Source organism: Engraulis encrasicolus, chromosome 22, assembly GCF_034702125.1.
Source record: "Engraulis encrasicolus isolate BLACKSEA-1 chromosome 22, IST_EnEncr_1.0, whole genome shotgun sequence".
NCBI classification, from domain to species: Eukaryota; Metazoa; Chordata; class Actinopteri; order Clupeiformes; family Engraulidae; genus Engraulis; species Engraulis encrasicolus.
The window spans coordinates 12,554,427-12,577,972 of NC_085878.1; the positions used below are offsets into that span (position 1 = coordinate 12,554,427).

Here is a 23,546-nt window from a genome sequence, read left to right on the forward strand (position 1 = left end):
TAATTAATTTCATTTCTCTTCACTGGAATTCTTGCATTTGAAAAGACTAAAGTTACCCGTCACTTTGGTTTCCTTTTCTCACATAGAATGTTGAATTCCCCTCTGATGTTGGATTAGTTGCTCAGCAGTCAGGGGTCTGCTTTGTCATATTTTCTGTTTTATGACAGGCCAAATGTATTTGATTGGTCAAATGTCTCCATTGCGGTCAGGCTAATTAATCATTTTGCTCCTTGCTGTAGAAGTCTCCTTGCAGTTTCGAGATTGTGTTACTGAAATATGCAATGCCTTGATGGGTGGTATGTTGCTCTTTAAAACAGGATGCCTTTCATCATTGTTTATGCCTTTCCAGATGTGCGTTCAGGCTCGCCACACCAGGGGAGAAATGAGAATTATGTCTGTTTTGGCTAGAAGTACACACTCAAGTTTATAGGCAACACATATGATGGTTTTGAGGACCTGTGTGTGTGTGTGTGTGTCCATTTGAACACAAAGGCAATGGACATCCTTGCTATAGGTCTACACAATCCTCTATCCCAAATTTCTATAGCCTCATATTTTATAGCCTAGTTGCTTTAATGTCTCTTGTAGCTAACTGGAGAAGTGGGACTCTAGAAAACTTGCCAAGAATCTGGCTTGCCAGGCTGGAAGACCATCCCGATCGCACGTGGCTGTCCAGGAATATCAATTGATTCAAAAGTGTCCTGTTGTAGCTTACACTTGAGTTTTAGTGATAACTAAATTTCTTCCTACCAAGACAGTGATAACACTGTGATTTGTGTAAAAATGGTGGTACTTTTCCCAAACAATATACAATTCTCATTCTCTCTCTCTCTCTCTCTCTCTGTTTTCAACGGAACATTAAAATAATGTGACTGACTCCACTATATGTGTGTATAATCATGTAATGACTTACACGTCAAAAAGAATTCATGAGTTTATATAGGCCTAGCCTATTGAGTTCACACACACTTCATCACTTGGGCTATCTTGATTTAGGCTACACTGTATTATTTAGGCCATAATGATTTTAGGCAAACAGTGTTCTGAACTGGAAAGGAAATGTATGCTATTTCAATAGACCTTTTGATTTATTGCTTCAGTGTGCCTACTCATGAGCAGCTTAAAGTTTACTTTGAAATAACATTCTATTTAAAAAAGCCACCGACTGTGAATAAACCATTTGATATTGTTTGTAAATAAAGCTGAGGGTGTTTACATTTAGTGAATTACCTGTGAAACATGTTGTGCATACTTGTCATGTGTGATATTCTGCTGTTTTGCCTTTGTAGAATTTTCAAGAGTTACAGGTTTTCCTTTTAAAGTAGACTTTTGATGCTGTGAAATACATATCGAGGGGCAACAGGCTTTGAACCCCCAGTTCCCCTGAAACAGGTTTCCAGATAGCCACCCCGTGCCTTACTACTTGCCAATTCTTGCGTCAGCAATGCAGAGGCGCCTGTGTGATCCAGCCCTTGTTTTCCCGTTCTCCAGACAGAATTCCTGCTACTCGAAGCTGCTGTTGCTCGTGGCAAGCAGGCTGTGGTCGACAGCAGAGAGAGAAACGTCTCGCCTTTCTGAGTGACTCGCATACGGATTTTTCCACTGTCCTTGTTCTTGTAATGCTACGATTCGTTGTATTTTTTTCTTATGACTACATTGATCAGCGCTCAGTGTAACGTGATTGGAAATCTCCTGGGAATGCTGTGGACTCTTTCGGTATGGATTGAGTTTTGTTTCCCCCCAAACCTCGGAGCAGTTTGAAAGGATCCAATAAGTATTTTGTTTGAGTGTTTGACCACCTACACGGAGACCGGGCGAGCCAAACGTTACCTAACTTGATGTTCCGTTTGGTCTGTACGGGAGAAAAACTGGTCCCAAATGTCTTCGTGCATTGCAAAGGTTATACTCGACAAATTCATGCGGGTTATCTAGGAAAGGGTGTGTGTTAGGGACTTGAGCGACTACGGATTTTCTTCGAGGGATATTCTGCGAAGATTGGCTTTTTAAAAAGTGATGGCCGAGCTGGGAGCAGAATTACTGCTCTCTCTCATCTGTCTCACCTTTCTACGCCCGCTCACAATGGCTGTACATACCGACAAAGGTAATGTAAATATAACTATTCATTCATGCCACTAACAGCGTTTCTTGTTGTCATCATGATTGAGATGGTCATGCATTGAATTTGGGGTTGGTTGTGCTGCTATTATGTTGGGATGTCGACAAAAGCCAGCTCTGGAATGCAGCTAATGTTAACCCCAAAACTGCTGCAGTCTCGTAAGATACAAGTGGCTTTCCAGCTAATGTTAGCTACTTAGCCACTTGTCTACTTATGGACAACGTTGGGCACAATTTATAACGTTATAGTTATTTAATTAAAGCATGAGTTTTTGAATTATTGGCGCATCAACGCAGTACAGACGGAAATGTAAAAGAAACGAACGCTAGTTGGTCAACTGAGTACACAATCACTTAACCAACTTACTCGTTGCATGTCCTGCGTGTTATAACTTAGTTGTAAGTTGGCTATCGCTACCTAGCATAGCTTTTATTACCTGAACAGTGGGGGTTTTAACACAGACCTTACGAGTGATGCCTTGGGAAATAAAGATGAAACCAGATTTAGCATTGATTTATTTGGAGAACAAGTGTCATATCTGTTGCTAATTAGAAAACAAAACTGTTCATATACAGTCATCGTTTATTATCAGTTGTGTTGTATTGAGTCATAACCTTACAATGAAAACAGGTTATATCTTAGGTGTTGATGTAAAATGTTGATGTTATTGTATGGAGAGATAACTCGTGCTAGTCACGGATGGCTGGAGCATGCTGACTTGCAAAGCGTACAACGTCAGCTAATTTTTCAAGCAATCACCCCTAATCCGTTTTTCAACAGATCAACAAACAAATACAAGAGAATAAAGGTAGCAGCTAGTAGACATATGAAAGAATGGTGTAGGTGTTTCCAGCCCCAAGGAAAACGGAGCATGCTATCATGTCTCTGCTAACGTCCCATGTACACATCATAGGCTACTCGATGAACAAACCTTGATTGACTTGGTATGGGGTATAATGTTTGCCATCTTAATACAATGCCAATAGGCGTTGCATATTTAAGGTTAACGTGCATACCATGCTTTCTATATGCTGCTCTTGGGTCGGGCTTTGTTTTGGAAAAGGGTATGAGGGGGGAAAAGGCCCCTCTAGCACCGTGAGTCCGTGCCGCGTTGAAACATCACAGGGTTTTCTGGAGACCACCACAAAAGGGGGAGGGGAAGGCATGGGGGCAGGGTAGAATGGGCAGGCTGTGTCTGGAAAGTAATAAAAGCAGGAGATTAGGGGAACAGGGAGTTCCTGCGGGACTTTTGATTGATTCCAGAGCATTGGACGGCAAACCCACTTGTGGGTTAGAGTCTCAAATTACTAATTGTTAGTAGGGTTGGAAAGGGGGGTCCACGCGCACCCCCCGGCTTTTTTTACGCCACCTGATTTTTTTGTATCTTTAGAGTGTCTACTTCCAGAATCTGCCAGGTGCCAAGCTGAAATAATGTCCCTTGGCCTTCATTTTTAACCATTTAATGCACCTGAAAGGAACCCAACAGATTGAAGCAATGACAGAGAATAGGTCATAACTTTTGAAGTAAACTACATACAGAGCCAAATTAACACATTTTCCCATACAATATTGACCTGAGGAATGAATTTAAGTTGTTGTTTTTGACTTTTGACTACATTTAAACAGCATATTCGCTCAGAAACAGCAATAAAATGACCCAAAATATGTAGACACTCAACTATCTTTTCATTCTTTTGAGTTTTGTTGTCTCTTTTTCACCACCTGCTCTTCCTTTACCATTTGCAGTGTAAATGTGAGTATTATATCGCGTATTAAGCTGAAATTATGACCCCCAGTCTCCATTTTTGACCCTTTAATGCGCCTGACTGAAACCCGACAGACTGAAACAATGATACAAGATGGGTCATAACTTTTGAAGTAAACTACATACAGAGACAAATTAACACATTTTCCCATATAATATTAACCTGAGGAATGCTATTAAGTTGTTGTCTTTGACATTTCAGAACATTTGAACTGCATTTTTGGTCATAATCGGCAATAAAATGGCCTAAAATATGTAGACACTGAAGTATCTTTTCATTCTTTCGAATTTTATTGTCTTTTGTCCACCACCGGCTCCTCCTTTATCATTTGCAGTTTACATGTGACTATTGTATTGGGTTTAGGCTGAAATAATAACAATCCATTTTAACCCTTTAATGCGCCTGACTGGAACAGATTGAAACAATGATACAGAATGGGTCATAACTTTTGAATTAAACTAAATGAACACATTTTGATATACAATACCAACCTGAAGAATGAAATTAAGTTGTTGATTTGACATTTGACAACATTTAAACTTATAATACTTTATAAAAAGACATAGTGTGGGTTGACTTTTGAAGTAAGCCACAAAGAGAAGAAAAGCTAACCCATTTTCCATACAATACTGAACCAAGAAATGCAATGAAGCACTTGTGAAGGACTGTCATCAACGTTTAAACTGTGTTCCTAGACAAAAATCGCATTAAAATACCCAAAATGTGTAGAAAATAAGCAGTCTTTTTTTCATTCTTTCAAGTTTTATTGGGTGCTTCTCATTGCTTATTTAAAGTATACATTTGATTATGTTATTGAGTTTCAGATTGAAACAGTATCTCAATTTCAAAATCTTCCACTTAATATCCAACTACCACCATCATCATTCAAAGGTTCAAGAAACAAAGAAGGCTTCTTTAAGACTTATTAGCAAAACCTTCAAAAAATGTGAGGTAAAGGCACATCCCAAAAAGCAATTGCCATGGGTGCAGGACATAAAAGAACGCACAAGAAAAAAGGAAAGACTATCCGCACACCACAGAAGCGCCCTTGTCGTGATTTAACGTGTGAAAAGCTCACACAACATGTCGACCTGTAAGGTCTTCGTCAGGTGTCTCACGACAAGAGAGCATCTGTGGTGTGCGTATATTCTTTCCTTTTTCTTATTGCAAAACCTCCACATGTAATTTTTAACATGAAGATGTATCTTTCACCTTTTTCTGCAGACATAGACTGTTTGGCTTGTTATGCCAAATGTACAGGACAGAGAAACATGCCAGTATAAAACACACTCATGGCTGACAAACTTTACAAATCTGGTCACATGGATCAAGAAGATAGTGCATTATTTAGGTAGTCATGCACAAAACACTAGTGTGGATGGGTTACTTGCTGCTGTGATCCTCCAAAATAGAATGAGGGTTTAATTTCTATACATTTTAGGGCTTTTTTAAAAGGCAGTTTTTGTCCAGAAGACAAAAGCCCATTGGGAAACTCCAGCTCCCATTGTCATTGTGACACAGCACTCCACTCCAATGAAATTGCATTTATGCCTCACCCGTGCACAGGGGCAGCCCTCAGTGGCGCCCCTGCAGAGCAGTGCGGCGGGACGGGTCCATGCTCAGGGTACCTCAGTCATGGAGGAGGATGGGGGAGAGCACTGGTTGATTACCCCACCAACCTGGTGGGTCGGGAGTCGAACCGGCAACCTTTGGGATACAAGTATGACGCTCTAACTGCTTACCCATGACTGCCCAATTTACCCATGACTGACCAATGAATTGTATCACTGTTGCAATCTGTTGGTTCCATTCAGGTCCATTGAAGGGTTACAAATGAACCCTGTGGGTCATTATTCCAGCTTAATACTCTTCATACACTTTTTAATGTAAATTATGAATGAAGAGCAGGTGTTGACAAATAAATTTAACCCGAAAGAATGAAAAGATAGGCCTACTTGAATGGCCATTTCATTGCCAATTATGACCAAAAATGCAGTTCAAATGTTGTCAAATGTCAAAGACAAGAACTTAATATCATTCATTGGGTCAACATTGTACGGGGAATTTGTTAGTCTCTCTGTATGATGTTTACATCAAAAGTTATGACCCATTCTGTATCATTGTTTCAATCTGCCGGTTTCCAGTCAGGCGCATTAAAGGGTTAAAAATGGAGACTGTGGGTCATTATTTCAGCCTAAAACCCGATATAATAGTCACATTTACACTGCAAATGATAAAGGAATAGCAGGTGGTGGACAAAAAGACAATGAAACTCAAAAGAATGAAAATATAGCCTACTTGAGAGTCTACATATTTTAGGCCATTTTATTGCTGATTATGACCAAAAATGCTGTTCAAATGTTGTGAAATGTCAAAGACAACAACTTAATAGCATTCCTCGGGTTAATATTATATGGGTAAATGTGTTAATTTGTCTCTGTATGTGGTTTACTTCAAAAGTTATGACCCAACTTGTATCATTGTTTCAGTCTGTCAGGTTTCAGTCAGGCGCATTAAAGGGTCAAAAATGGAGATTGGGGGTCAAAATTTCAGCTTAATACGCGATATAACACTCACATTTACACCGCAAATGATAAAGGAAGAGCAGGTGGTGAAAAAGAGACAACAAACCTCAAAAGAATGAAAAGATATTTGAGTGTCTACATATTTTGGGTCATTTTATTGCTGTTTCTGAGCAAATATGCTGTTTAAATGTTGTCAAAAGTCAAAAACAACAACTTATATTCATTCCTCAGGTCAATATTGTATGGGAAAATGTGTTAATTTGTCTCTGCATGTAGTTTACTTCAAAAGTTATGACCTATTCTCTGTCATTGCTTCAATCTGTTGGGTTCCTGTCAGGTGCATTAAATGGTAAAAAATGAAGGCCAAGGGACATTATTTCAGCTTGGCACCTGGCAGATTCTGGAAGTAGACACTCTAAAGATACAAAAAAATCAGGTGGCGTAAAAAAAGCCGGGGGGTGCGCGTGGACCCCCCTTTCCAACCCTACTAATTGTGGGTTCTCCGACTGAAAATATCTATCTGTTCAATACACACACGGGGAACAAGTTTATTCAGTGTTGAAGTAAAACACGGAAAAATGTCAACAGCCGAAATGTGAATTCCAAAGTTGTCCTTGCATTCCCTATTGTAGTAATTGTGGCACGTGCTAAATCAAAGTAGAATGTTGAAAGGAAACATAATGAACCAAACTGTAGGTAAAGGTAGTGAATTAACTCATGTTTGAGTCACGGTACTAAGTTCTCTCAGCACACATGGGATAGTACCAATGTGCTTTCAACACTGCCATTTCACCTCAATGCAAAGCTATAAGCAGGTTGGGAACTTGCACACTGCTCTAACAGCAATGCATGTAAACATTGACATCATTGTGAAATGTGCTCTACATAGTATGATGGCCCTCTACTCTGGGAAACTACGGACAGATTTACTTGTCCAAATTCTTGACAAACTTAAGGATTGAGGAATGACTTTATGTGTGCTCAGGGTGGGGGACATGGCCTGTTTGTTCTTGATGCATGATGTATGGCATGGAAGCTGCCAGTATTGACATGGCCTGTTCCTTGTGTCTTCATAACCACCATGAAAGCATGGATCCTGTGTTTGGGGACAAAATGAAACGTATGCTTAGAAGTCGATTGATTTTGATGGGTCCACATGTTAATTGCGCCTTGAATTTTGCATGCAATCACCAATTTAAATGAAGCTGGAGGCTCACTGCCATGCACACAGCATGAGACTACTTGAACATGCACTGTGAACGTCCTGGCCCTTCGGCGTTATTCATTTTTTTGGGTGTTATTCAGGGTTCAAACTGAACTTGTGCCGCACAAATCCCCCAAAGTGTTTCTACTTGATACCTCTGGGGAAGTCTGACAATGCACTAGCAGTGGGAGGGAATCCAAAACCATGTTCTCAGACGCCAGTTTGGAAAGAAGCGAAGAAGAAGAAGAAGAACGGGATTAATTATAATATGAAGTAGCCTAGAGATTATAGAAGCAGTTTCCCAAAACTGCCTAACAGTTTCATAGGGTATTTTGTCTTCAAAATGCAACATGCATTAACATAAATAAGCCTACTTGTATTACAATCCAGAACTGACAAGCAGTAGCAAAGGAAACACACTATGTTTTCATTCAACACATAATACCATCATGACAACCAACGAACACACATTTTTAAATCCAAATGGCATTTCCAGGCATCCTCTTTGAATTCATGATGAACATTTCCACATTCAGTTACTGGACCCCAGATGGATGAATTTACATTGAGAGAAAAATTAGGAACCTTTAAAAATGTGGAACATTGAACTGAGGCACCTTGGTTAAGGCTGAGACAGATGCATTTGTGGGTGACGGTGACAGCCCATCTGGGAAGAAAAGTTTTGTTAACAGTCACTGACCTTCAGGATGGTCAGCTATATACAAATATTTTGAAAAGATTTTTCATTGTTAAGAGTATGTTGGCAGAGCACCTAGTATTTTTCTTGCCTAACATGCATTGGGTAATGTGGCCCATTTTGAAGCTTTGATATTAAATACTTCAGCTATGTGTGAGAGGCTTTGGTTAAGAGTAGTTAGTTAGTTTTTGCGCAAGGCTTTTTTGGTGGGCAAAAACATGAAATTGTCTGGATAAAGGGCCTCTTGAACAATGGGACACCTTTGGCGATAATGAGTTTTGTGGTATTTACGCAGCCGAAATAATCAAATTTTGTGTTAGGTTTGTTTAGTCTCCCTTCAGCTCCCCAGAGGGGCAGTTCAGTGAAAGAGGGCAGATGGGCAGTTGTTGTGGCAACGCTGGCTCTGCTTTATGCACTTCCGTCATTTTCACACAGTTTGAAACCCAAGTGTCTCATCCAGGAATGCATGATTTGTTCAGATCCAATGACCGTGCTCAAAGAGAAACATGGCCAGAAGCTTGAGCTATTGCCTGTCAGCCCAGATACAGAAATTTAGCCAAGTTTACAAAGTCAAGCCATACAGATGCCTCAGATTCTGCTGGTAATGGTAAGCTTACTGGTGCTCGTTCGACATTAGGAAAAACCCAGACGGCACATTGGCCAAACAGGATGGTGCTCAGTCCTTGGTTGGCTTGACTTGTTTGCTATCCCTTATCTTCTTTGGTGTTTGTAGGCTGCAAACTTTCTGATGTATGTCTATGCAACCTATACAGAAGCAAACAGTGCATACCCCAAGACGTTCAAATATCACACTAAGGTTAACCAGATGGTTGATGGAATCTGTATTTACACATATTTTGAGGATTATGCAGTGACACAGCAGGCTCTAAGAAGAGTAAAGTAAACAACAGCCTTTATCTACTCGTTGATGCTATCTGTCTTCAACTGATAAGGCAAGTTAAGTGGCCTTGTGGGTACTGCTAATTGAGCCTATTTAACTTCTTCCTGTCACCAAACGGCCATCTTTTATCAAAGTTCTCACTTGGGCCGTGGTGGTAGTTTTCCAGTATGCTAGATTGAAGAAAAGATTCCCAGAATTGGCAGAGGCGTAGATGTAGATTGTGTACGGCAATAAACAAGAGAATGTTCCAGTGCAAAAAGAAACAAGTCATCAAACAATCTCTGTGGAAACTTAGAAAAAACACCCATGGAGGTGTAAAGCAAACTTGGCCATGTTTGAACAGTTTACTGAGTCCCACATTCCTTGGTGTTTTTGTGAATGGACACGATTCTCCCAACAATAACATTTAAGAAACGGTGAACAATAAGTGTATTTTCTTTAAACAGAAACATACACATGATAGAGTGTGGAAAATGAAAGGGTGTAGGAAAAGTGTTTGGATTTGCAGAGTTGACCTTGTGCTGTGTTCTTCTTTCAATTTTGACTTGACCTTAACCCTGTAATCCATTTGTTATACCTCCATCAACTCTTAATCCAGACAAGTCATCTTTATTGTCTGCCAGTCTCAATAAAAGAAACCCTCAGGGCTGTCCTTGTATTTAAGTCAATTTAACAGCTGTCTGGGGTGACGTTTGTGGTGCCAAAGTGATTAATTAGGCTACTTGATTAATATTTAGTGTCTCAACTGGGGTATGTAGCATTAGAGTGTTAGCTTGGTCACTGGAGCAGGCATTTTGACGTGACACTTTCTCAGAAGTGTTTTCTCACCAACACATTTTTCAAGCAGTGCAATGTTTTAGATGAACTTGATAAAAAAAAATGTTATGTAAATGGTATCTCAAAAAGGATGAACTAGTCTATCATTCACAGGGACACAGATTGAGCTAGTGTTAAATAGTAGTGTAGAAGCCCTGAGCTTAAAAAAATTGGGAGCATATAATAGCCAGGGAATTTAACGACATAAACTTACAACTTCTACCATTCTGACGTTCAACAGGAATTTTCACACTTCATGGCTCTGTGCTTCATTGTTTACTCGGTTGTGTTCTGCCACTAAACTGCACGTGGTATAATTACAAGGCTATGCATTCCATTTAATTTCACACCATTTTCCCTTTGCAGTAAATTGTGACTTTTACATTTGACGAATGGCAATTCCTCCCTGATGAAGGAAAAACACAATCTTAAAATGTTCCTCGTCTGCACTCCACTAACATTCGTGCCCTTTCAAAGTAATTCAGTTTATCATGACATTTTCCCCCCCTAAAAACAACAACAACCACCACAATGGTAAGACTTATTTAGGCAATGGAAAATATTAATGCATTCGAACATCGATGAAGTTAAGCAGGGTCAGTCACCAGATGAATGAAATGGTGATCCGACCAAGCTAAACTGGCAATTCTGCGGATCAGTCAGCCTTTACTATTAATGATGTCACATTACAGATGTGTACAGTAGGTTATGCTTACTTCACCAGCTCCTGGTGTAGTGCACTCTGTACACATTTGGATGCTTCAGTGAAAGCATTTTTTTGGGACCTGGGGTCACAGGTTCAAGATGGTTGGCTGGCAATTGATTGCTGTTTTCAGAGATCATGACATGTTCTTCTTTCTCATGCTACATTCCTCTTTAAAAGGTGAAATTCCATAGTGTCATGAACTTGCTATCTTGACTGTGTATTGCAGTAAAGACAAGGGCTCGGGGTGGGTCTCCCACTGATTTGCTCGTATTTTGAAAGGTCAGTTTGTAAGTTACAAACCAATTCAATTATGTTTGTTGACGTGAAATACTGATATTTAGCCTCTAAATGTAGCGAATCAGACTGCTGGCAGTTCATGCCGTGTCATTGTAGTTCCTCTGAATTGTTTTAATCAATTGATCAGTTTCTCCCCAATTAACATGGGGTGTTTTTCCTTGAATCAATATTTCGGTAACATCATTCTTGAACAATCTTTCTGCATGCCATTGCCTGGGTGTTGTTTTGAGACTACACACGATATGTTTGTGGCTTTGCTTGTTCCTTTGTCTAGTCTTTTCAAGTCTAGTCTGGTTTCAATGTCCCAGGGATTCTAGTGATGCTGCCAGCACAAGTCCACATTCCATGTTTTGGTGCTAACCAATTCAAGCAAGGGTGTCATCAAGTTTATAGCTATTTTGAATGTGTGCATTGTATAACTGAAAGTGAAAGGTTGATTTGGATGAAAAGCAACATGAGATTTTACATTTTATAGGTTGGCTCAGGTCATTTGCAGAAAGAATGACAACCTTGTCTCACAGTGTCAACAGAGCTGTTGAAGGTTGCAAAAACTAAGCAATTTGGTGATGAGTCTGATGACTAGGGGGGTGTTCAAAATCTTGGTGATGAAGCATTGCGGGCCTCTTCACGATACGTGTATTGTATCGGAGGTGTCAGTATTGATACTTCATTTAATAACATTAATTGACTTTTGAATGCTACACAGCAACTGCCATTCGTCATGCGTATTGCATTATGAACAGTAGACCAACAGTTTTGTGAAGGCAGTGTTTTACATTAACAGCAGTGTAACTGTTGCTCAACAGAAAAAAGTAACATTTGGTCTTTCATCTGTCTATTTTCTTAATAATGTACAAAAAATGTAGGTCTAAAATATTGCGATACACGTCACTGTATCAGGATGCACATGTATCACCATGCGTATCTTATCGTGACCCCTGTATCGCGATGTGTAGTGTATCGCGAGGTGGTTGGCAATACCCACCCATTCTGAAGAGATGATCATAAGTCGGATCTCTTCAGCCATCTCATACTCTGGGAAATGCTTATGACTATCACTGGAAAATGTTGCTGTTGTATGAAAATGGACAACCTAGTCAGGCTTACTTCTAGACTCCATGTGTCTTCAATGGCAGCTGTCCTGCAGCAGATGGGAAGTCTCCTCAGAAGGACAGTTGGGACTGACACTACAAAAACACAGAAACCGTCTGCACATTGAGTTTGTGTATGATTGACAAAAACAAGGCAACATTTTACTGTACGTAATTTTTCTGGATATTGCACATTAATGAAGCACAGACATGCACTTTTGTACAAAAATGTTGTTCGTATAAGAAAGAAAGATGAAGACAAAGAAAAGGAGTCATGTCGCATGGGCCCTGTCCATTTATACAGTATGGAGTGTGCTTGTTTTTTGGTCCAATACATTTTCCTGGCACCTGTGTGATTTAGTTATTGTTGGATGTGGATAATGCACACTCTTTATCTGTCAGAGGCATCGGACTGTTATTCGTATTAGGCACCCATTTGTGTACTACTGGCACAGGTATTGGTGTTAGGTACCCCTTTGTTCACTGCAATGACATTACATTTCTCACACACACTGCCTGGGCATGGTCAAAAAGCATTGTCAAGATTGTATCCCAGCCTTTTTAGACTCTCTTAACTTGGTTAGGATACATTACTGTGTTTCGTTGCCTTTAGGGTATATCTTTTGTCTGCAGTGCACCAGGAGAGATTTGAATCTAATCAGAAATAGAAATTGTCTGTTTTTCTTGGCGTGTGTGTGTTTTTATGTCAGCAGGGCACGTGTGCGCACAGGAAAGGAGAGGTGGGTGTCGAGGTAAATGTCAAACGGGACTTTAATAGTTTCCACTGATTATCCACGCTGTATTTTTGCCTGAAATTTCCATCCATCTTATAGCCTACTGAACACTTTGTTTACTCGCGGAGAGCTGAGGGGGAGGTTATGGTTTGCCCTGTAGTCTATAGGTTGCCAGGGTATCACAGAGCTGCTTTAGATGGCTGGCCAGCAACATGAGCCCTCTGCAGAGGCACAGCAGGAAGCTGGGAGAATATAGTATTTTGTTCAAGTCTTTGGTGGAGTCATTGACATTTTTAGTAGCAGAATTTCAGGTTGTACAGCAACAGCTAATGTCACTCTTTATGGATTAAGTTATCATTTTTGCTAGATTATGATGTATAAAAACATTCATTAAGGTATTGTAAGTTAAACAAGTTATACAATTAATGCATGTATAATAATACATGTAATTTAATGAATTAATTGTGAATGTAATATCAATACAAGCTTAAATGTACCAACTTCAATAGTGACATTAGCTGTGGTTGTGCCACCCCTGCAGTTTGCTTCTGAAAACGGTGTCGACCCAGTGGTAAGCTTAGATGCTGATTGAACAGTCGGAGTCTTGCCTTTCTGCTACTAAGAGCTGCTTCAGTCAACAATGGCTAATCAGTTAGGTTTAGAGTTGGAGCTCTCCTAATCAATAGAGAGGCAGCCGCAGCAGAGTCTGCTACACCTCCCTTGGCACCTTCTAATGACATTTTCCTTCACCTATTGTTGATATGTCCTCTGGTTGCAAACATTCAGTTCATATATTACCTTTTTACATTAGGTTCTTAATTGTGTACTTTGCAGGGTTTTAATGTAGTCTTTCAGCTAGGGTAACTTGGCTCCTTTAACTCGCTTTCTCACCTCTTTGTTCATTGGCAACTTGTAATGACATGTTTTATGGCTACTGTTAATTAAATTCCTCTGGTCAAATTTCATACAGTTGTTCATATATTACCTTTTACATTAAATTCATCATTGTGCACTTAGCAGGGTTTTAAATGTTGCTGTTCTTTCAGCCAGGGGAACTGGGCTACTGTAACCCCCTTTCTCACCTTTGTGTTTTACCGTCGCCCTCTTTATCTGGTCTAGCCTCCTAATGCTCATGGTTACCATGGAAACTCTGCACGCTACAATGCCCACTGAAGTGAACCCCTTTGCCTCTAGCTCCCATTCATGATGTATATTATGCCTTGCATGCACTCTAAAGGTGTTTCGATTCGTCTTGTAGTGCTCTGGGTGTATCGTTCATCATCAGTTGTTGAATTTATTTTAGTGTGGCTCTGCTCTGCATTAGAGTGACCAGATGTACCTGTCTTTTGGATAGGCTATGCATTTTTTGCTGCACTCTCCCTACTAAAACACACAGAGGGAAAAAAAAACACATTGTCCCTGGCTTTTGTAACGAAAGCATTAATTTTAATGATATTGACTGCAGACCTGAGACTGTCTTTGGGTTTTCAGTGGGAAATGTTCCTGGTTTCCGTCTCCGAGAGAGGGCAAAATGCGGTCCTGCGCGACAGAGAGAGAGAGGGGTCTGAAAATAAACATGTAGCAGACCCAAATTGGCTTGATAACAGATCTCTTGCCTTGGGGCTATCGGGCAATTTATCACCATGCATCGCAGGTAGGTAGGCCAGCAAGGCTCTCACTCGTTCACTCGCTTGCACGATCTGCAATCTGTAATAGAGAGCCATTGGGTCTATCCCCCCGACTGCGCTAGACGGGCAGGTTGCTCCTCCCATCAGTCTGCCTCATGGCCACCGCACCGCACCGTGGTGGAGCCCCCGCCTAGCGAGCCGAGTAGCATAGCTCAGGGAGGGAAAGCTGTTCATCTTTATCTTCCCTGCAAGCCTTCTCTCTCTCTCTCTCTCTCTCTCTCTCTCTCTCTCTCTCTCTCTCTCTCTCTCTCCTCTCTCTCTCTCTCCTCTCTCTCTCTCTCTCTCTCCTCTCTCTCTCTCTCTCTCTCTCTCTCTCTCTCTCTCTCTCTCTCTCTCTCTCTCTCTCTGTGTGTGTGTTGGGGAAATGGAGTGGATGTGTGCCGTTTCTTCACAGAGTGAGAGCTGGCCTATATGGTTGCAAATAGGCGATGGCGTTTAAAGACAGTTCGCAGGATTGATTCTGAGAGGTCCTTGAAAAGTGTGACCACAATGTGTTTCATCGCAGGTTCATGCAGTGCTTTCTTTTGTCGGTTGTGTTCTCTGAGCATCAGATAATGTGTTCTGTGTGTGCAAGAGGGCTTGGCACGACTCTAGTGTGTGTTTGTGGTTCAGCATCCACATTTTTTTTTCCTGCTTAAGTCTCTCTGGCCCACAGCTCATGGATGGAATTATGAAATATGTTTATTTGCCTGCCTGCTGCAGTCAGTGATTAGGCACAGTTTTATTTTTTACCCCAAAATTCTGGCCCTTGATCAGGGTCCTGGCCTCCCTCCCTCTCTCTCTTTCTTTCTTTCTTTCTCTCTCCATCTTTCTCCGCAGCTCAGAAGTATTAGATGCTAAAATAGCCTCTCAAAACTCATGCTTTATTTAAAAGCGCTGCAAAATCACAATTTAATGTGGACCTCTTAAGGGCTTTAAGGCTGTTTAAGAGTAATTAGGATGCTGTTTACATATTTATCCGCCCACGTTAGTGCACCATGACTTTCCCTTTAATGTTGGAAGCATGCAGTGTAAAATGGCCATGGGACCCTCAGCCATCAATGGCTAAAGCAGGCTCAGTTCTCTATGAAAGAAAATAAATCTTTAGATCTGTCTGTCAGTGTAACACCATAGTGTGGTGTGGGTCGTTGCTGCAGCCTCGTAGTGATCTTTTCTGAGTGAATTCCCAAAATGCTGATTTAAGCTTTAAAGTGGATCAGGGGCCACCACATGTGGCAGGCGTGCTAGTGGTGGGGGGAGGTCCTCTGCTCTGAAATGGGACAGCACGCTCCCCACTGGCACATGGCGTGAGCATGGTGCATTTTGCAGATCGGTGACACTTTGTGGATCTAGGTCTGGTCAGCCAAGACCCTGTGAAGGTGGGGTTGTTGTATAAGTCAGTGACTATTGTTTATAAGCGATTGGCTGCTTTTATTCAAAACGGGTCAATTAGACGTTCACAGTGCTCTAATGTTGTAATGATTGATCAAAGCATGTCAGCCACATCACTTCTACAGGCACCGTAATCTGTGTGGTGTTCTACAGGTGCCCCATTATTGGCAAATAATGATCAACCAGTCCTCTAATGTCATGTTGACACAAGACCCCTTTGTTTAAAGGGCCATATGCAGAATATGGACTTGGTTAGTGGGCAAATTAAATAGCTAATGTGGAGACATGAAATGTTACGTTTTTTTTTTCCTGACCACCAGTCTTGAAGGCCTCTTCGGGGACTCCAATGCCAATTACTGGACTCCCATCACATTAGACGGTTTCCATGGCAACCATTGAGTAGTGCAAGCAGCTAGTGCTGTGCTTCAGTCCCTGCCCAATCATCTATTTTTTTTCTTCTTCTGTGGCTTCAGACTTTCCGTGTCTCAGCACCATTATCAGTGTAGCCCCCCCCCTCCAACCCAGCCCACCCCACCACTCATCAGCGCTCCACGGGAAGAAGGAGAATCCAAGACGAGCTGAAAATTGTTTTTTTGTTCGGGTGCCACTTTTGTGACTGGAATGGATAATGTCCCTTTTGTAAAGCATTTTGTAGTATTTCCAATGATTCACACGCATGGCAGTAATCACTGGCAGTCTGTCACAGAATCCTCAGAGCTTCTGGCTTTGAGTCGTCGTGTCGCTTTTCTTTCTTTCCACCAATTTTGCTATTAGGTCTGTGAGTTCTTGGTGGGTCTACAAGATGGCTTTAATATTTTAGTCTTCAATATACTCAACATCACTACTGGAATTAGGGAGCTGTGTGTTAACATTGGCCCAACATCTTCATCCTCAGAAGGCTTCTGGTGGCTGTTTCAAATGAATGAGCATCTGTGAGGCCATCTCATTTTTAATTCTTTCAGAATTGAATGTGAAATTAGGCTTTTATAATGTATTAAAATGAGCAATATAGTATAGAAGCTTTCTCTGTTGGTACAATTTTATTCCATAATTCAGTGATTCATGAGTGCAGCAATGATTAAGTTATGTGTGAAGTGGTGTGGGATTTGCTTATTATTCATCAGGGTCATTAGTCCAATTCATAGGGTTGGGCAGCACATTTTAATGGTGGCCTTTTTAGTAGATCAAGAAAATGTAGGCAAAGCAAAAGGCGAAGGGCAGGGTCAGGCAGAAACAAACCACTCACACTTTTCTTCATGAAGGAAAAAAATCCTGGAATGTTTAAGTGCACAGGTCTTAATGTGCTTGTGTGAGGGGTGGGTAATAGGTGACCTAAATGTGGTTAGATTATTTTCTGCTCTAACCCATAAACACACTTTTGGGAGCAGGGTTTCCCTGGCTTGGTTTGAAGCAGAGAGGTTGCCAAGTTTTTTTTAAGATACTCTTGAGGACACTTTCACATTTCTCCAAAGCATATGTCATCAAACTGATGTTTGCCTGTCACGTTTTAAGTGGTCACCAGCAATGGTGGCAACAAACCAGACTCGCATGCATATTAGACCACATTGTTGTCTGACAAGTGTCACTACAGTTAAGTATTGAAGAGCCAGAATTGCAAATGAATGCACATTGAACAACCAAGCCATGCTTTACTGTTCATGGTCAAACTCATCCCCTACCCAGAATCAGAGCAACTATATCAGTTAACAGGGACCAAAATGGGACATGGGAAAGCTATACAGCAAAATCCAATGACCGATTTATATGGAAAGCATGGTGCACACAGTAGAATCTACACCCATCCATTTTCACCTTATTTTCACTCTATCAAGACTGCATTGTTTTCCTGTTTGCTATTAGTCATCTCCGTGTGACCCTATGAGACACCGCCAGTCTGTAAATCAACTGGAAACAAGTTTGCTTTTTTGATGGTTTACATTACATTTCAGTGTCTTAGTGGGCCTGTTTTATGCCGTTTTTAATAGCTGGGAGCGTGTGCACTTGACTAATTTCGTTGTACCTGTACAATGACAATAAAGACATTCACTTATTCATTCTTTCATGCAACTTAGGTCTGTTGGCCTTTTTTTCTTTACACTGAATATAGTTCCAACAGAAGCATTTGAAAGATGATGATTTTCTTCAACTTGTCTGTCACATAATGTTGTAGGACTACTTGAGAATGAGAAGCCACTTCACACTTCACAAGCCTCCAAATTAACTTTTTAAGCTTTGTTGGCATCTTGGCAACCATGCATAGACTGTTTGCCAAATGGTTGTCATCTTTCACGCCGTGCATTCCCAGCACCACCACTCTAGCATTTGAATTATGTCGTTTGTTAATATTCATCTCATTCAGCATTTTCCATCATGCAAACTTCCTTTCCCTTCAAAATAAGTACATATCAATGGGTCGCTCTAATTTCAGTGAGTTTGAAAATATTTGCTGTAATAATGGTACTTTATAATAGCTCCTTATTTTTCACTGTTGCAATGCTATGTGGCCCAGAGTGAGCAATAGAGTCACTACCTTCTGCTACGTTTGTCCTCATTTTGAAACGTTCATAAACTAAAATATGGGATACCGTTTGAAGCATGCAGTTCTGTGGAAGAGCGGAAAGCAATACCTTTTAACATGTGCATTATGTTTGAGCATGTATGCTGCATCCAGGCACAACGTGGCATGACAAACTGGTAGCATGTGATTGAAGGCAGGCAATAATTTAACCTTCACACACACATTTCTCCCCCCACCAGGAAGTAGCGCACTATAGCCTTGGTGTTTTGGCACTTCAGGGAAATTGACTGAAAAACACATTTAAAACATCCACAAGCCCCCCTTAATCTCACAAAAACAAATAAATAAACGCAAGTGCCATAATTACTGCTACCCTTGGATTTAGGGCCTTGGAAAACCCTTCAGAGAACAAGGAAAGAATGTGACACCATTCCACTCAACACCATCTATCCGGACCTCCCAAATTCCTTGGGCCTTGCTTGTGCATTCTCCTTAGCTTACCATAAAGCTTTTTTTCTGTGCTGTTAAGATCGAGCGGGCTGATAATCACGGCAGTAGTAGAGGCTTTTTAGTTGAGGAGGGCATGTTTTAGTGCAGCTGAACTTTCTGTTTTGGTTCAATGACCTGCCGATGATGCGATCCAATCATGACCCATTTTAGGGTCTTAGCGAAGACGGACAGATTTTTTATTTAAAACAGGCTTTATTTTCGAGGAGGTCATGATACCCTTTATAGCTGTATAAAATTGCCACGGCTCTCTCTGAGTGAAAAGGAGAAAGTGCCACAAAATGACAAGCCCTTCAGCATACTAATCAGTAGGCATGGGAATCTTTTCAGTGAAGCTGTCCCTCGAGATCGGCCAAACCCACCATGACTGCTGGTTGTCAAAAGGCCTGATAGTCATCGCTTCCGACTACATACACTTTCCACTATAAACTTAGATGATTTCAGATAAAGCATTTGAACAGTTGAATATTATTCACTTTAAGTGGCCTTGGGATGGCAATTAAGGGAAAACAATATGGCAGATCAATAATTGTGGGAATGGCACAGCTATTTTTGATGACTGTTTGTAGCATTCTAGAACAGTGGTTCTTAACCTTTTTTTCTGAACGCACCCCCTTAGCTGTTCCCAAGACAAGCCGCGCACCCCCATCCCAAATGTCTACACGTGTATACGGAACAAAACAATTATTTAAGTGATTAATTACAATGATTCTTACTTTAGACATTAATCAATACTTTCATGAATTTACATGGGGACGAAAACATGTTTAAATTTGGTCTTAATTTGGCCTAATTATAATGTTTGGAAGCAGAATTTTTGGTCACAACCTCAACACAAACAAAATTCCGCGCACCCCCTGAAATCTCTGGCGCACCCCAGGTTAAGAACCACTGTTCTAGGGAACCACCATTTGTGGACTGTCAATGCGTACCTGTTTAGAGTATTCAGACACTTTGCACAGGGTGAAAGAATCTAGTCCACTACTATAATTCACTATTCCTTTTGAACGGGTTTTCCCTTTTAGATCTATTCCGGATAACCAGATAAAACCCACACCACCCCAGTCTTTGGTTAAGCATTGGTTGTAGCTGTTATACCCATCATGCTGTAAAATCAACATTTTAAATCTTTCATCGTTGATTTTACTGCACTCTATAGCATTGCCTACTCCGTTTTGTAGTAAGCTTAATAGCTGGCACCTAAGAGGTTTAGTTTGGATGTTAGGGACCTTGGAGCTGATGTGAGTAGGATTGCTCACTTGAAAGTATTTGAGGTGGTTGTAAAATACTTGAACAGAAGTTGCAACAAATAAGCGAGACCTAAACGTACATATAACAATATGGCTGATTTTTTTCCATTGCACAGCTTGCACCTCAGTTCATAAAACAACCTCATCTGGGTCATGCTGTTTCACAATACTTTCCTAACATTTTTTTGTATGTGTCTAACAGCACATACTTGGATGCACACGCATCACATTTTCTTTCCGAATTCTGGGCATCGGCATATTTTTAATCTATGTTTTCACCCCCTCTCTCCCTCTCTCCATCCCTCCCTCTGTGTGTGTGTGTGTGTGTGTGTGTGTGTGTGTGTGTGTGTGTGTGTGTGTGTGTGTGCCCCACAATACCTCCAGAGCTCGTCCACTTTTGGCACTAGGCTGAGCCGGAACAACACATGAAAACAAAGGCTGTTATGGGAAACTAGCGAGGGGCAGAAAGAGAGTGCATTGAGAAGCATTCCTGGGCCAGGGCACATTGGAACAACAGCAGCTTTTTAAAATGGCCCGGAGTGGAAGAGGGGTGAGATGGCAGCCCTGCCATGTAACCCCTCCAATAGTGACCAGCGCCACTTTGCTTTCACCCCACTTTACAAATGTTATACTCTAGCCTCTGTGCTATGAAAAGCCATTCTTTTTCTTGTTGCGAAAACCTCAATAGGCAACGGAGTTCGAATGTTGGCGTGATTGGTCTGTAAAGAAGCAGGGGAAAGAGACGGAGTTCAAAAAAGTTCTGCACTGAGAATGCACTGCATGGTTTTTTTTTCTCCCTCCACTTGGCAATTTCCTTCAGGAATATTTGTGGCGTTATGGTTGTGGTGTGGAGAATGCGGCCCTAAACTGTTAAAATGAGACCAGTTATATGAAGTTTGTGTGCTTTCCTCATTTAACCCATCAAAGGCTCTACGCAGTCCCGCCAAACTCTACGGTCAGCTTGTAAATTTATTTCTGCACCAAGTTATTTAAGGAAGTGCATCTAGTTTCAAGTAAATTAGTAACAGACCTGTGTATAGCTATAGCCTGCTCACTTTGTATCTCTTGCTGCGGGTCAAATTTCTCCTTATTGAACACACACTAGAAGGGCCCCCCACCACCCTTGAATAACCGAAATGGTCTTTGATCGTGCGGTCTTGCGCCTGGTGTTATATCAATGTCATCTAATGACAAAATAATAAATTGTTTGAGCACAACTGGTCTTTATTTAAAAATCAGCGATTGTTAATGTCTAGGGGTTTTCTGGCATGTTAAGTGGAATTGCAGCATGGTTCACGGAGGTCATGTTTTCTTTCCATTTATTGGCGTTAGGGTGTAACACTAGCGTCTGGAAACAGGAAACTGGTGCGTCAGTGCAGAAAGAAATAATGTCATGGGATTTGGTGCACACACATTATAGATGTAGCCTTTGGCATACAAATCAAATATGTGTGATTAGCGAGATAGAGCGCCGGGAAGAGGAGGTGCCTGGGCCCTCACAGCTGTATTTTTAGTATTGTTGTTATTTGTGTTTTGGTTCGTATTATTTAAAGCCTATTACTAGGTTCTCTTTGTTTTTTTTCTGTGTTGTTCAATACATTATGACCACTGAAAAGCAGTCAGTTTGATTTTCATTACATTTGTGTGAGGAGACTAAAAAAAGCCATTAGACCAAATTGTCCCTTTAATGTCAACATTATGGTGGAGGGGATTTTTGGGGAAGGTTGCGAAGGTCTATATTCTCAATTTCATAGCCTGAATGAATGTTGATCTGATTAACGTTACCTATGGGGATTGTCTAAATGACTCTGGTCTTGGGTGTCAGCAGCTGACAGGGAGGATACTTTCCTCCTTTTTTACTAATCCAAAAACGCAGATTGTCAAATGTTGTCCTGTTGGAGGGGGCGCTTTATTCAGATAGATTTCTGAATTAATAGATTTCTGGAAGCGTAGTATATGGCATGGTACTTTTTTTCACTTCTTTTTTTTTACACAGAAAGCACTGTAGTCTTGTACACAAGCTCTGTCGACAACTACTGTAGTATTATTGTTGCCACTTGAACTATGGCCTTCTAGGTGGTGAAAGGAGAGCACTGTGTAGTGTAGGGCACTCATCAAAGCTCTTTTGCAAAGTGCTGGGTGGGTCAGTCAGACCAGAATGAACAGAGAACAGCTCAGACTTGCGTTTTTAAACTCCTGGCTTGCCCTATGTAGTGCTTTTAGAAAGCAAAGGTCAAAAATGCTTTTTAGCTTCATGGGATGGTTGTCTGGTTTCGGACATCTCTGATGCTGCAGAGTTAACATGTAAATAATGCAACATGAACATCCCCTTTGTAAATACACCAGCGTTGCTTTAGGTTGCCTGCACAGCAAACCCAGGCCCCAGAACCAGGGGAGTTTACCAGATGTGTCCTGATTTATTTTTATTCATCTATGCTTTTTGCGATGACTGGACTGTCAAAGTTAACGTGATAATGATGTATTCACAAAATCACTTAAAAAAGACTGTAGTGACATGAGGCTCCTGCTAATACTGAACAGCAAGGGAAGGCTGTGGGCAGAGACGTCACTGTGGCTGTACTCTCGATCCTTAACTTGGAAGCCAACCTTGAATTTTCCCACTCGAATGGCCCAGACAGTTCAGTCAAGTAATGACGTTAAGTTTTGTGGTCGAACATAATATGTCAACTGTAATGCCTCCTAAAATATGTGCTTGTTCTGGTGTCAGCCTAAAATTGGCAAACATCGTGAAGTTGGTAGTGGTACATTTGCAATGTTGGTTTGATTACGTTTCATATGCTAGGTTCCATGGAAGAGAACTAGCCCATCATCCTAAACAAGCGTGCGCCACAGAAATGACAGACGACAGTCAGCTCAGCTCGGCTGCCAAGCTGGCTTTGGTGATCCTGGCACTCCGAGTGACAGCGAAGCAGTACGGGGTACCACCGCCATGTGGTTTTAACATGTCCTTCCTCAGCAAAGGAGGCAAAGCACAAACCCCTGATTGGTTTGTATGTCATGCTGTTCTTCAATTTCTTTCTTTTTGTAAGTCATCATGTTTTCCACATTTTTTTTCTTTTAAGCCTACTGCTGACTCTTGATGTTGGTGGTTAGGGGGACAAGTCGGCACGAGGACCTGCTTGTTTGGCGGGTGGGCAATCATGACACAGTTATAATTTCAGCTCCCCTGAGCTGCCGCATACCCAGCCTGGTGCCTCTTCAGCAGATATTCCCCCCAAATCTATTAGCACCAGGCAGCAATGCAGTCTAGGTTGCTGTGTGCTGTGTAAAAAGGTATCCTCTCCTAGCCCTGCACCCCCTTATGAGACTGACATTGCAACCGCATCACTACTACATTC

General features: G+C 41.2%; 1 protein-coding gene across 7 annotated transcripts in view; it reads left to right on the plus strand.

Moving 5' to 3' along the window:
* The first annotated feature begins 1,479 nt into the window (after positions 1 to 1,479).
* neo1a (neogenin 1a) overlaps positions 1,480 to 23,546 on the plus strand; it is a 59,530-nt gene continuing 37,463 nt past the window's right edge. For 6 of the 7 annotated variants that reach the window (XM_063189305.1, XM_063189311.1, XM_063189307.1 and 3 more), the window contains exon 1: positions 1,481 to 2,101. In XM_063189305.1, coding sequence (XP_063045375.1) covers positions 2,014 to 2,101 — 88 coding nt within the window. In that variant the 5' untranslated portion in view covers positions 1,481 to 2,013. Of the gene's footprint in view, positions 2,102 to 23,546 lie in introns of all 7 variants that reach the window. The other variant, XM_063189306.1, reaches the window with a different exon arrangement.